Here is a 14,809-nt window from a genome sequence, read left to right as displayed (position 1 = left end):
TAACGAGGCGAATGACAAAAGCTCTCCGTGTGAGGTTGTCTGAAAATGGGCTGACGGCAGACATTGAAGATGAGAACAACAAAGTGGTGTTCATCGTCCTCAGCGACGCTAAGGACGGCGAGTCACGATACGACACGCTGCGCCGCCACAACGACTTCATGGAAGAACAGTTCTCTAAGTTCGAAGGAAATAATGTCATCGGTCTGTACACCGCCAGGAAACCCTCGCATGGATCATTCCAGAGTCGCACTTCCGCGTGCGTCGCCAGGCTCCCGCCGTCAACGTGAGCACTCCAGACTACTTTATGGATGGGCTCCGTTTGTATGCTAAGAAATCACTGTCTCACGGAAACACAACCAATGTGCTCAGCGGCTTCTCATCCGGCCCCAGTGCATTCAATGGCACTACCATGAACACCACAATGCACTTTGAGCAAGCCAGCCTCACTCTGAACTTCCAACAGGCTGGCGGATACTGGTTCTTTGGTAAGTACATTATAATTTGTTTTTTATATTTCTTTGCTAGTTTTTTATATTGATAAGAGAACTCTCCCAAATTTATGATGAGTATTCTATTTTTTTTAAGTATAGTATTCAAGGAATAAACAATTAAAAGTTAAATAAATATGTATGTTATACAATCAATCAATAAATATTTTTGTGTTTAAGATCTGTCAATTCTATCTATGTTCTTAAGATATATTTTGTAAGAAATTTGTATAACAGTATGTGAATTAAATCTACTGATCATGAAATTCCCAGGGTTACATAAGTTACAAAATACAATATACACAGTATGCGACTGGATAGACTTTTAATTGAATTTTGTGAACTGGAGGGTGAATAAATTGTTATTACTAGTGTTTGGGGCTCTCGCCGTTGACGATGCCCTGTAGTAGTTGTGTGTTTGTTGTAGGCCAAAATAGTTAACGCCAAACCACTTTGAAGCTTAAGAGTTTATTGTAAATAAAGATATACATTTAGTAATCTGAGTCGCACGTTTGTTTATAATAGTTTAGGGCGTGACGAGTGTTTTTGTGACGACTGTTTTATGACTGTTTTATTTAGCACATATCGACGAATATATGTACGATAATTGCTGTATGAGCATTATTGGCTCGTACAACTAGTCATACAAGAATAGTTGTTTCATATGTGATAATGCCCAGTCTAGGTAGATGTCATATTGTCCAATTTTGCTTGTCAGCAGCAATGAGCATACACTGTTGCAGTCTTATTTTAAGGTCATTGTGCACAGTATTATAACTGTAGCTTGTTGGCACCCAATGCTAAATATTTAAAGATTACCAATAAATTAAATGAATTAAGTTGTTACTTAAAATAAAGGAAACAAATGACCTATAAGGTTTATAAAAAAATCCATTATGGAATAAGACAAAAATTAAAAGAACCATATGGTGTCATGTGACAATGTAAGTCATGTCATGTGAAACTAATTTATTTGTACTTTAAAGATTTTAAAAAAATATAATATCTATATAAAAAATCCTAATTTTGTTGTCATATCTGTGTCAAGTACAGAAAGCACTTTATACAATATTTATAAAAGCAGATTTGAATGTCTACTAAACATCATCTTATGCTAAAGATAACATCATATTTAAGTAGATTCCTCAAAGGTTTTGTTTTGAGTGTCTTTAAAGTGGTTATATAAACAAGTTCTCATGTGTTACACATTTTCTACAGCATTATTAAATATTGTTCATCATGGCAAGAATATATTAAAATAAGACAATTAAAAGCATGTTAGAAAACATTGTTCTGGGCAAGAACAAGATGGTAATAAGAAAAATGTAGATAGAAATTTTAATATTAATTTAAACAATCACTGTAATAATGTTATAACCATGTAATATTTGTAATTTGTAGATTCGGTAGATTTGGAGCAGAGTCCATCGGTCTCGGAGCATTTGTTACCCACATCGGATGTGCACGCCCTGATCGACTTCTCGTACCGCTGCAAGCAGTTTATCAGCTTCTCTAGCGTCAACGAGTCCACAGTGTACACAGTCTCATTTGAAGACATGAAAGTATGTTATTGTACAAATATTTTATTTCTAAAATTTAAAGTGCAAACTAACTTCTGTTTGGGGTTTTAAGTGTGTAGTGTGTACTGGATTTATTAGGTTTATTGGTTTTCACTTAAACTCTAATGAGTAACTAGTTTATATTTATAAACATTGGCATAGCTAGTTTTTCTCTAGGGCAGCTAGCGGAAGTAAAACTAAATAAGCTCACCAAATTCAACGACAATAGCATTAAAAGCAAGAAAAAAAATAGGACTTTTCAAATTTCCTTTTATAGGGGCTACATTTACTATTACGCTCTTTACGATGAAGCCATTCAATTGGCTAACTAATCTTATGACACATTCACAGATCCAACCATTCTTCGCGTCTTCAAACGAGAGCCAACCATTCGGCGACTCGTTCAACTGCGTCGGGTTCTTCTCTGCGCCCATCTGGGCTGGCTTGTTCGTCGTGTTCATCCTGCTGGCCATCATGTTCTACGGCGTGATGATGATGATGGACATCAGGACCATGGACCGCTTCGACGATCCCAAGGGCAAGACGATCACGATCAACGCCGCCGAGTAATAGGCAGGCGTGACACGGCGCGGTTGGGGACTTCACGGATATTATAAGCACGATCACTCGCAACAGTCGCTCACTGTAGTTAGGCACTGGGCAACACAAGCGACAAGCGGTTAACTAGAATGTTGGTTAGTTTTGGATATGCGGATGATATGTTTGTTATTGGCTGTGCGTAGACGGTTAACATTTCGTCGAACCGCTCTTAAAAAACTGCCACACAATTTAGATAATGTTCTAACTTGAAATGTACTAGAAACATCTTTGGATCCCTTTTCTCAATCATGCGTCGTGTTATGTGAATATATGGTGCAGTAGCGACCAGTAACTAACTTAAGAGCTCAAAAAATTCCAAAATATATTGAAAAGTCGTTATTTCTATATAGTATTACTGAGACCTAGATGTATGGTTGAACGCATTGCGACGTCCAGTGCTACTAATGTGGGATATGCCCTTCATACCTGGCCAAGGAAACATAATGGCACACTGTTTCGCAAGCTACTGCCCAATGCTTACGAAATTGAATGATAGTTTGTGCAGACAATCTATCTTCAAAAACAGTGTTATACGAAACCACATGGAAGTTGTAGCACAGGACGCCACATTTCGTATATGGTGCCTCATAAATGCAATAGACAATATTATGATACAAATTAATAAAAACACGCCCTACGAATTCATTTCATGAATGTTTCAACATTCCGCATCATGTGAAATGAACTTCGTACAAAAAGCTATTTTTGATTTTAACACAATGGAAAATATTTAGATAGGATGCTTTTATTATATACGAGATAAAAATAATATTGCTATTCCTATATATTTATTTAACTAGATTAGTATTCTTTACCGGTTATGTGCCTAAGGTCTTGAAGATGCGGGGACAGTGAATTCGACCCCCACTTTGAAATTGAGCGAAACTTTGATCCTTCCAAACGAAATTTACATGTCCCCGCATCGTAACTTGTTTAGAGAAAATAATAATTGTTAATAAATTCGAGATATTAAACAAAATATATAAAATTAGATTTATCACTTGTCTTCAGAACACGTGTACTAAGGAGTCGTTTACAATGAAGGTGGGAAACCCAGCGTTGAAGAAGTGGTGTTGCAGAACGTCATTAGTACGCATGTTCAGTAAGACACGCTTGTATTAGTACTTTATGGCCTTACTGAAGCACACGAAAGTCTGAATTTCAGTTTCACAACGATTCCATACGGAGCTTGGTTATTGCGTAGTATAAAATGTAATGTTTAACAAAATAAAATGAGTGCCCTCCATATAGTGCCAATTCAATGTGTAGATTACGATTCGAATAATATTTATGGAAATATGGAATATAAGAGAATTAAATTTGTCACACAATTGAATATTCTTCCTTTCTATTTGACCCTTTGAAGTCGTGCCGATGAATCACTTACTTAGACTGAAGTTCATATTTTTTTTTGTTTATATAACGGTAAATATTACCGAAGAATCATTTTCTGATGTGGAATACGAACGTTAACTTATGAATGCTGTTGATTGTATCCCTCCAAAACTTTACATTTCATTAATTCCTAAAGGGTCAAATCTGAGTAGTTCAGTAGGATATCCGGCGGTTGAGATGCGCGTGCGCACGTCGCCTTAGATTTAAGTGTAACAGTTCCGTTTTTTTCTTGTAAATACGATTGCTTTCGATCCCATGTATATTTTGTTGATGTTTTGATGAGTATTAAATATGTGAGATATTTACTGTTTTTTTTCTTTAAGTATGTCATTTTTGCCTATAAGTCTATGTTTCGCGTTTGTTTTTGAGGCGCAATCTGTGGCGACTGACGCTCGACATGTTGGTGACAACCAACTATAAGAGCGCAGTGAACCATGAAACAAAAGTACTGTATCGTTTATCATAAAGGGACTATTTAGCGATTTACAATTTGGTATTGCCCAGTCGGCGATGCCCACCGTCACTATATTCAAACTATTCCTCACTAGTACACCAAACTCACGGTAATCGGTTAAGCGCCCTTTATTATAGAATAACATTTAATATTTGTTTTAATGGAATTCTCGTAATAGCTTATATTGTTTGGCTAAACCTTGCCACACCTCGGTGCCAAACACAAAACATTTGGCCAAAAACATTGTAGCCAGTGTAACTACTGGACATAATAAGATTAACATCTCATGTCTCAGGATGGCGAGCGCAGTGGAATACCAACTAATATCTACTTTGTAATTCAAAATGTTGCATGGTGATTCTACTGTTTATGGCCAGGCGTATCGCTCATTATTAGGCGAACAGCAAGCTAGTCTCGTCATTAAAAGGAAAAAAAAAAACATTATTTTTTCTTATTTAAATTTATTAGGATGAATTAATTATGTGAAGGATGCATACAGCATTAGTAAACAACATCTATGTTAATTCTTTAAAAAAATGTAGGGTGTTCAAATTTACATTATTGTAGCAAAAAGTCTTAGAATATATTGAGCACTCGATTATTACAATAGGGTATTACACTTTTTTTTTCTGAATAATAAGTGCCATTGAAATAAATTTAAATACTACATTTCAAATTTTCACGTTGCTGACGTCATCCCGACAGTAAACAGCGTTGTGCATAGGCACAGCGTTTAGGGAAAGAGGAAATTAATACAATTAAAATGCGGTACTATCTTTATCATTAGTGTATTGTTCCTGAATCTTAGAATACTAGTGTAAAATCGCCGAACAAATTGTGAATTCAAGTGCCAACTCATATAACTATGAGGAAAACTTGGTTACAACTTGCGGGAAGAGATCCAAATTAATTGTCCGAAAATTTGTATATTTCGATAATTTAGAAATAGTGAACGTAAGTATATTGCCATTTCAAGCAGTTTACTGCCTTGATGACGTCATGTCATGGCGGCACTCGTTTCGCATATTTGTAAAACAGATAAAAAAAGTCAAAACTTTGAAATGAATTTAAAAATTTAATTTATAATTTTATGAACTGAAACTACTATTTTCCGATTGCTTTTTGATTAAACTATCTTATTTATGTATTTTTGGATTCTTTCTCACATACACTAAAATGCCCTATTGATTACATAAGTTCATATTCATTTAATCTTTATATTAGTTTTACTATCGAATAACTATTTTATTTCATACAAATTCTTACTAATAATTGCCATCGAAGATTAAGTCCTTAATATTTTACTAAACCTATCTAAAATTTTCAATTTTCAAAATAACCAATTTCAGTGTTACATACGCAGGTTCGTCGAGAAATAATAAAAGGTGTAGCTTTAGGATTGTCTCCTGCACAAGTTAAGTATTTATATAAGTTTTTTATAATTTTTACATTACAGTGTACCTTTTATTTATTACAAAACTAATAATTATGCTGAAGTGATTATTAATGTACCGTATTATTAACCGCAAAGAAACGTTTTGGTGAAATTCTCAACAATTTTAAGACCTAGCTTTGAATATTTTACGTTTCCAAACGATTCGAAAAAATTATAAATAATTGGTTATTATTTACTTGACGAAATAATTTATTCTTAAATCTTAAGTATAATCTTAAACAAACTCAGACACTCCTGTAACAACCAATTTAATTCATTTATAATTCAGGTCAATAAATAATTAGAAAGTCGTTCTGGTAGAATTTTGCTGTGGACGTGTCTTCCTAATTTTTATTATTGATGTAAACGCTATAGAAGCTGAACTCCCGCGTTCGGTCTTAAAGTTCGTAAACCGTAACATCGTAGTTTACGAATAGCAGCTTGTCGTCGATCCACTCCCGCACGTTGGCCACATTCACATACACGCCGGGGGTGTCGTTGTCGTCGCACCCGCCCCACGCCATGATACCCTTCTGCACGTAGCGATCCTTCTCGTACTGCAAATTGTATGTTGGCGTATTAACTTGTATTTCTACGTAATAAAACGGGACTAATGAAGTTTATGCTCGTGGAACCTCATACATGAGTTGTGTGACATACCTCGTTAGGACAGACGAGCGGGGAGCCGCCGTCCCCCTCGCAGATGTTGCGGCCGGGTTCTCTGCCAGCGCACATGAACGACGAGTGCAGCTCGAAGAATTGCCCGAGCTGAGTCTTGCGCAGCTGGTCACGGCACGTGTTGCGGTCCACTACAGGCACTTCAATCTGTCAATATAACACAATACATTATCTACGTAGGTACGATCGATCATTAGTTATGAAATTAATGATAATAATTTTATTTCAGTATTGGTACCTTTTTCAATATAACCTGGTAGCGGCCAGCTTTGCCGAACTTGTCCTTGCCCCAACTCGAGGCGAAGCAGCGCGTGCCGGGGGTTACGAGTTCGCGGGCCTTCGGCAGGCACACCAGTCCCACGTTGGGCGCCAGATCCATCGGCGAATTAAGGAACAGCAGCGCCGCGTCGTAGAACAGGTTGCCTGAGATTAACAAACACTTAAAGGACCTGACACATTTGGTGAATGTATGTAAAATTATCTGCGTAGTGCGTAGGTAGCTGAACAAATTCAAAATTTCAAATCGCTTGTGCACCTTTTACTTATATTTGCAAATCTCACAATTACATTCGAGTAGCTGTTTGCACGCCACACTCCAGTGACATACACATTATTTGCATGTGAAATGTGCTAATGTTTTCGTTACATTGGTAACATAATGAAACTAAACTGCATTCGCGCAGGCTGAGCGCACTTTACAAGTTTTGTGAGAGTTTCAAATGGGGTGAAGCGCTGATTATTTGTTTCGGCTGACTTCTAGCGGTCAGACCGGACTTAGAGTAAAATATAGTCTAAATAAACCAGGAAAGACAGCTTATGAATTTAATATGGTCCACCGAACTAAGACTATAGTTCCGACACTCACCTTTATTAAAGTCCTTGTGAACGACAATCCGGGAGACATCGCGGTCTTGGTGGGGATAGGGCTCCTTGGCGTGTTGTGTATCCCACTCGCCGGCGCGCACGCGCAACTGCGGCCCGGACGCCACATAGTGCGCCGCCGTCAGCACCACGCTCGGGTGGATCAGTGACCCGCCGCCGACGTACTGACTGTCTGGCTCATTTTCGTTCGCCGGTTTTATCCTGAAAATTGACAAAAGTACATGATACTTATGGTGTAAGCATTTCTGGATGATGGATCTCATGTAATACCAGGTAATCTACTTTTTCGTTAATCAGCTTATGGTATTAAACAACTTACTTAAGAATCGCGACCATCCAGGGGAACTCTCCGAACTTGGTCTCGCCGTCGGTGTCGCCGGTGGTGCGGACGACTACTCCCTCAGGGTTGCGCCAGCCACAGCCTTGACGCTAGAACCAACCATGTTCTTACATTTATTAGTTAAAAATAAGTTAAATAATGTATACTTATTACTAACATATGAAATGAAACGTTTTTTTTATTCACAGCTGGAGTACAATTTGTACATCGTCTAAAAACACAGGAAGGCATATTATTAACGAAAATACAATAAGTTAGTAAGCCTACTAGCCGCGACAGTTGTAGGTTGACTAACTGAATGTCGGGCAATTACCTTGCTTTCGTCTTGCCAATATTGAGCTCAGACAACGTATCTATGTAATAAAAACATCATAGCGCCAGAGTCTCTAGTGCCATGTGCACCCTAATCCGTTCACCGATATACCATCTACAACCCTGCGATGGCCTTCTTCAGTGGCAGGGACTATGCCTAAGGTCAGTATTACTCGTTGTACTTGCTAAGACCAGCTAATTGCGCATTGTGATGTCAAACAGCCAAATGCAAATGTGTGATTTCGATTGAATATAAGTACAGTATTTTTGTCGACTATAAATGATGAGGATACAACAATATGTAAAGGACATAAGAAGATACTTAAAAAAATGTATTTTCATTGTTGTTTTCCTAATCAAGGTGAGGTCACGAGGGATGAGATAATCATAAGCATTGTGAACCTGTTCCACCGGTCGCTGTCCAGTCCTGGCGACCGAGTGAAATTAGTTCCATTGCTCATTAAATTATAGGTTTATCCTCAAAAAACTACAGAAATAAAAGACATTGTTTTTTGCGTGTTTTGTTAATGTATTAATTGATTTAAAATGCAGTTTTGTTTTTTCATAGTATACTTAACATTAGTATCGAACATAATGCATTTATATTCTTACCTCGGGTTTGACGGGGTCTGGCTTGGGTATGATGGGGTCGGTGTCCGGCCTCTTCTCGGGCACCAGGCAGCATGTGTCGATGTACGATTGACAGGGACCGTCGCGGAAACTATTTCAAACAAGACTTAATATGGATCCCATGTTTCTTATACTGTAAACTGAAGACGTCTGTCTGATTTTTTTATCGCTATCGAACCTTTGAAACTGATAGATTCGCTGTTCCACCAAAAACTAAATTCGACATAACCCAAGAGTACCCACTTATTGTTATTTAAAAATGTCTGTTGAAACTAATGAATTGAATTTGTTAATTATTATCGATATTTACTTCGTCAGGTCCTCGATCTAACCGATATATCCTCCTGTTTGTTTCTGGGGATGTACAGAATTGATTTTAATAAAGAAATCGTTAGGATCTATATTCTGTATAAACGTTGAACAGAAGAAACACACAATATGTTGCCAGACCTAAGGAATAAGGAGTCCAGGGTCTTCCGCCCTGCACCTTTATGTTGTCACTCGGCTACGAAGACGACAAAATTCAAATATTATGCTACCTACTAGGTACTACTTGTATAATTATATTATTCACCTATAGACCTGAGCTCTGCAAAGAGAATAAAATAGATAGTCTTAAACATTTCCGTGGTCTTTCATAGCTCCTGAAAAATACTCTCAAACATTTATGAGGTTTAAATATGTGTGCTAAAGTAACTCACAGAAAAAAAAATAAGAAATAAATACAAATGGAATAAAAATATGTTGGTTAGCAGAACACCAAAGTGCTAAATGTTGATCATGGGAACATGGAGGAGGCAGTTATACAAACGATGTGAATAAGAGTATACTATGATGTCTATTCACCGAATGTCGATGACCCCGGTGCCGTTGATGATGATGGTGTTGTTGCTGGTGTTGCACAAGTAGTAGGTGACACACTCGCCCACCTGTCCGTCGTCCAGTGTGCACGACAAGTCGGTCGCTGTGTGAGATCAACCGCTATGTTATAAAAACTAAATTTTTTGTATTCGTATGTCAAATATATTGTACTTAATTGGATTATCCAAAAAATATGATAGACTAGGTATTGCGCGCCTTTCGCCCACGTGCAAAGCCTTTGTTGCTACAAAGAAACCTAAAGCACAGTAGCGATCTATGTCGCCGGTGCATCTGTTTGAAAAATCAGATTCAAAATTCCAATTATTTCTATTCATGTGTCAAATACACCGAATTCCGTTCAGCTGTTTCTTTTTACTTCTAACAACCAAAGTTAAACAACCAAACATTATCACAAACTGGCATTTATTTATTACTTTTCCAAATTGAAATGTTGTTATGTACTTACTATTCGCTTGCGGAACGCTGGGGATCACGGTCGATGGCGTTTCGTTGTCTATAGAAGCTTGCGTCGTGGGGCTGGTGAAGGGAACTTCGGATATCTGACGGGTACTAGACTCCAGATCTTCGGTCTGTGCGCAGGCGCACGCCAGCAAGGCGTACAATGGTAGCGTTTTGTACATCTGGGCGAAGAGTTATACCTTAAAATAATCTTTCGCTAATGTTGTTGTCAGCAGGTCTCAAGTCTCTTAACCATTAATAATATGCATGATGCATCCTTCATATTCTTACAATGACATTTATCTGTTAGAATTTAAGGAAAAAATATTTTTTGTTTAGATAAGGAAAATCCAAAGAACATAGGTACCTAACAACATAATCTGAATAGCAACAACAAAGATTTTTTAATTTGACCAGATAAAAAATATTCAATAGCGTACATAGATCGTAGCGAAGATTCTAAGGCTCCGACAAGATCACCGTGAAAGTTTTCTCCTGGCTTCAATGAAGATAACTATGGTTGTGTATTATACAAGTGTAAGTAGTATTAATATATGGCTCATTCCTACAAAATATAAACGATCTTACTCGCAACGTTAGTTTCATAGTGATAATGAAGAATATGATTTTTTTTTATACTGGCACGGAATAGTAATCCGTGAGTGAGTGGAGTGGGGTCCAATAGAAGTCGATTGACGAGAGATGATTACCCCTCGGCAGTCGACTTAATTATGCCGGCCTGTTAGAACCACATACACACATTACGCAGGCTGACCCCGGAACGCGAGACACTTACGTCGTTTATTATGTAAGTACTTTTGAAATTATGCCACTCTTATCTCCCTACTTAAATATTCGGGATTACAAAAAACTATATTACGTTTTGAATTGGTGATATAATAATACTATCAGCCGTCTATTATATACTAAACCCCAACAGCTGGGCACGGGCCTCCTCTCTACTACTGAGAGGGATTAGGCCTTATTCTATCTACCACGCTGGCCTAGTGCAGTTTGGAAAACTTCACACACTCTCAAAATTCCTATAGGGAAATTCTCAAGTATGCACAAGTTTCCTTCACCGTTAAAGCAAGCGATCATTCACAACGAAAACACATAATTTTAGAAAAGTTAGAGGTGTGTGCCCTTGGGATTTGAACCTGCGGACATTCGTCTTGGCAGTCTGTTCCACAACCAACTAGGCTATCGCTGCTTTGGTCATATACATCTAATATTCTAAAGATTATGAATGTCTCGTCACATTTAATAAAAAAGTTGACGAATTATAAAGAAGATTAGTCGATAATGGCTTTGTACAAAACAGACACACTAGAACATTTTACCTTACCTATACTGTTACTTCTTACCTTAACCCACCGTACCTAAATATAATTTTGATTGAACGTTTATATCCTGGTGTTTACAAACAGGTTATCAAGTTGTTCGGCAAGTTATCGTCATACAAAAGTATGACCCTCGTACGACTTACAGTGGGCCATTTTTTTATGTTGTTTTACAATCATCCCGTCTTTCATTTCGTGTTACAGAAAAGGAGTCGTTACAGACATCCCCTCAACAGTGTATTGATTCATAGGCACGTGGTAGGATAGGTAGGTATCTATAAATGTATATCCACAGCTTTGGTAAACGTGATTGACGCAAAGAGTAAAAATCACACTGTGCGAATACTACTGGCCAATGGTAGCACAGCTAACCTTGACACGCAGAGCTTATCAGAAAAACTGGGTTTGTCGCTACGCGGTACAAGCACTTAAGTAACAGGTATCAATAATCACATGTCAACTAGTACACAGTCTTGTCACCTCGTGATAGTCTTTATGCTGTGCTTATACTGTTGACATCGAATGTCACATTTTGTCTGAGATTACCTGAGGAGATTACAGTCTTACCACTCTCATTTGTGCACGACGAACAAGTTCCTATTGCATCAGGTCTAAAACTAGCAGACCCGAACTTTAACGTTCCGTCAGTCGTAGATATCCTCGTAGGTGCTAAAATATTTTGAAATGTCTTAGGCAGCAATACGATAGATTTAGGAGCAAATCTACCTAGATTATTTGAAACTAAATTCGGATGGCTTGAATCATACATTTTAAATAAATCTAATATTTTTTCCACACTTTTTCCCATCATACCAAAATTACTCCTTATCTTGGAACAGACAATTTTGGGAGCTTGACACCGTGGTGTCGTCAAAGCATCCTCATTCTCTTGAGGAAAGAATTTGTGAAAATCTGTTTTATCAAAACGCAGTTCTTAGATTCATTTAAACATAAAAACATGTTTCTCGATTGCATATACAAAGTACCACATCTTTTGCAAGTATATTTAAGATTCAGTGCCTTCCTTCACGCCACATGTTTATAATAAAGTAAACGTAAAAGCAAATTGTATAATAAAACATTGTTCGGTCAGAGAAATTAAATTTAAGGTCCAGAAATGGTTACGTTCCCTCGAATATAAAGACGTTGTAGCACTACTTAAAGTAGCCCAGTAGCAAACTATAGTTCATATATGCAACACATAGACACATACACACACTATTATACCCATACTAAACAATCACAAAACCCACACACATGATATACAGACACTACAAAACGTGTATACAACCACACATTCGCAGACCCAAATTTATAAAACCTTGCATTAATGTTTCGCACTTTATTTTGTGCCTAGTGTAGGGTCTGAGGTATAGTTGTTGTCCTACAGTCCTATGTTCCCATTTTATTTTTATTAGTATGTTAAAACCTAAGGTTATTTGTCTTAGTTCATAAGGAAAATTGTACTTTGGGTAAATTTGGTAGGTACATAAATAAAAATAAAATACTTAATCACAATAAATCTTCTGTTGTTTTTAACGTAAATAGTTATGAACCACCTCTATTATTATTATTTTTAAGTTATTAAACTCAAGCAGAAGTAACGGCCACCCAGTGTCGTTAAGTTAGTAATAACTAGGAAGTATTTATTATATTTTATTGAGACACATCATACAATTAGTAAATAGTAAGTACTCACCTCAATAAGAGAGTAAATAAAGTCTTACTCCTTATCGAAATATATAACATAAACATATAATCATCAATCACGCAGGTAACCCGATAATCCGCCTTATGGATCGAGGCGTTTGGAAAATTCGACCACGGTATCCCCTGCATGTCGTAAAACGCGACTAAAAAGGACCATTGGGAATTGTCGGCGGGCGGCAGGGGGCCGCCCTTAGTGTACGCTGTGCACATTTCCCACATTGTGCTGCTGTTGATACAGAGAGCGTCCTTCGGTTGCCTCCTGGTACGGCCTGTCTCTTAAGGGGCCGTTGAACCACATTATCTCGAGATTGGTCTCAAATATAATCCAATCAGTATGGAGTTTGATCGCACCGTTCTCCTAATTTTTATTTTAGTTGGTTATTATCAAATTCGTTTAATACCTAAATTTGGAAATATAATTGCTTTTAAACGAAAATAGAGTCTTTTTTTTGTTTTTTTTTAATCTTTATTTAAGAGCTTGGTCGTTATTTCACGACTATGGTAATAAACATGAAAAATTGTATTATCGTATTTACAGTGGTCCGACGATATTCGTAGGATCGCCGGTGGACGCTGGATGAGGAGAGCGGAGGACTAAACAGCGTGGCGCGCTTTAGGGGAGGCCTATGTTCAGCAGTGGACAGCTGTAGGCTGATGATGATGATGATTTACAGTGTTATTAAGAGACCGCCTTGTCCGCATCACAGTTCTATGTGTGCACACTAGAGTTTATAATAATCACAATGAATTTCGCAAGTAGTCCTTTTATGTAAATCAGGTTTTACTATCGGAATTAATGTTTGTTTGTGTTTCAATACCAGATTAAATGGAAGGCAAGGATTTTTATGAGATAGGAACTTAATTTTTGAGAACAATGTGTTTTAACTTAATAAGACATCACCAAGATTGTGTTTTTAACTGTTTTCAAATAAGGAGGAGGTTCTCAATTCGACTTTTTTCCAAACTTTTGACTGGGTGAACTGATTCTGACAATTCTTTTTTTATTTGGAAGCTTTCTGTGTGGTTCCATATAAATTTGATTGTTGTCGTCAAGGTATACTGATTTTTATTACCACAAAATAGCAAAAAAAAACTTTTTAATTTTAAAGGTATAATTTTTGTTAAAATGTTTTTATTATAGTTAAAGCTTACCTTGTATTGTTAAGTTGAAGTTCCTGTAGAGAAGGCACACGTTTTCCGGCCGTCGAAGCTGTTCACTGACTAGTGACCATACAAGTACAACAGTAGAAGATGTAATAAGGAAAAATGTACAATATTTTCCAAAATCACATTTGAACTATCAAATGTCACACCGCCTTTATAAATAACAACGATGTGATCTACATATATAAACGGCAAGTATTAAACAGTATTTATTCGAAACCATTTTAGGTAAAAGTCAAGGCAGTTTAGGCGTGGAACATGCACGTAAGCTATTTTGATGACTCCAGTAGTCGTATCAATAGACATATCACCAACGCCTATATTTGCCAACTTCTCTCCATTTGCCACAGTAATTGTACCTTCATCTATAAGGCGATGGTTAATAAACCAACCACGGGGGTCATATGAACTGTTGCACCTAAATCCAAAATCCATCTTTTAAATTCTTTATTTTTTGGTGCAGATAAAGCCATTTCAGTGAAAAATTGTTTCGAATTCG

At 37.2% G+C, this 14,809-nt stretch overlaps 2 protein-coding genes across 3 annotated transcripts in view; one reads left to right on the top strand and one right to left on the bottom strand.

The window, feature by feature from the left end:
• Positions 1-4,347, top strand: part of LOC115449315 (V-type proton ATPase subunit S1) — a 5,200-nt gene extending 853 nt beyond the window's left edge. The window contains 4 exon segments of the mRNA XM_037443077.1: positions 16-227; positions 230-485; positions 1,890-2,050; positions 2,399-4,347. Coding sequence (XP_037298974.1) covers positions 16-227; positions 230-485; positions 1,890-2,050; positions 2,399-2,617 — 848 coding nt within the window. The 3' untranslated portion in view covers positions 2,618-4,347.
• A 1,836-nt stretch (positions 4,348-6,183) lies between these two features.
• LOC119188543 (phenoloxidase-activating factor 2-like) lies at positions 6,184-14,600 on the bottom strand. Of its 2 annotated transcripts, none has more exons than XM_037443677.1 (9): positions 14,299-14,600; positions 10,101-10,293; positions 9,620-9,737; positions 8,756-8,864; positions 7,811-7,920; positions 7,475-7,692; positions 6,848-7,032; positions 6,592-6,756; positions 6,184-6,488 (listed from the first exon to the last, which is right to left on the bottom strand). In XM_037443677.1, the coding sequence occupies exons 2-9, from the start codon at positions 10,273-10,275 to the stop codon at positions 6,330-6,332; spliced, it is 1,239 nt and encodes a 412-aa protein (XP_037299574.1). In that variant the 5' UTR covers positions 10,276-10,293; positions 14,299-14,600; the 3' UTR covers positions 6,184-6,329. The 2 variants fall into 2 exon arrangements, with proteins under 2 accessions (XP_037299574.1, XP_037299573.1); XM_037443676.1 differs by having other exon boundaries at positions 10,101-10,275; positions 14,299-14,598.
• Between the last annotated feature and the right edge of the window lie 209 nt (positions 14,601-14,809).

The sequence above is a fragment of the Manduca sexta genome, chromosome 26, assembly GCF_014839805.1.
Source record: "Manduca sexta isolate Smith_Timp_Sample1 chromosome 26, JHU_Msex_v1.0, whole genome shotgun sequence".
NCBI classification, from domain to species: domain Eukaryota; kingdom Metazoa; phylum Arthropoda; class Insecta; order Lepidoptera; family Sphingidae; genus Manduca; species Manduca sexta.
This window is presented reverse-complemented; position numbering and strand designations above follow the sequence as displayed.

What these genes read in the sequence shown, in the direction of transcription:
- LOC119188543 (XM_037443677.1), bottom strand. Translation starts at nt 10,275, where the DNA reads ATGTACAAAACGCTACCATTGTACGCCTTGCTGGCGTGCGCCTGCGCA. An exon ending in TGGATGGTCGCGATTCTTAA is followed by an intron (nt 7,693 to 7,810) that starts GTAAGTTGTTTA and finishes GTCAATTTTCAG; the next exon opens with GATAAAACCGGCGAACGAAA. An exon ending in CGCTCGTCTGTCCTAACGAG is followed by an intron (nt 6,489 to 6,591) that starts GTATGTCACACA and finishes TACAATTTGCAG; the next exon opens with TACGAGAAGGATCGCTACGT.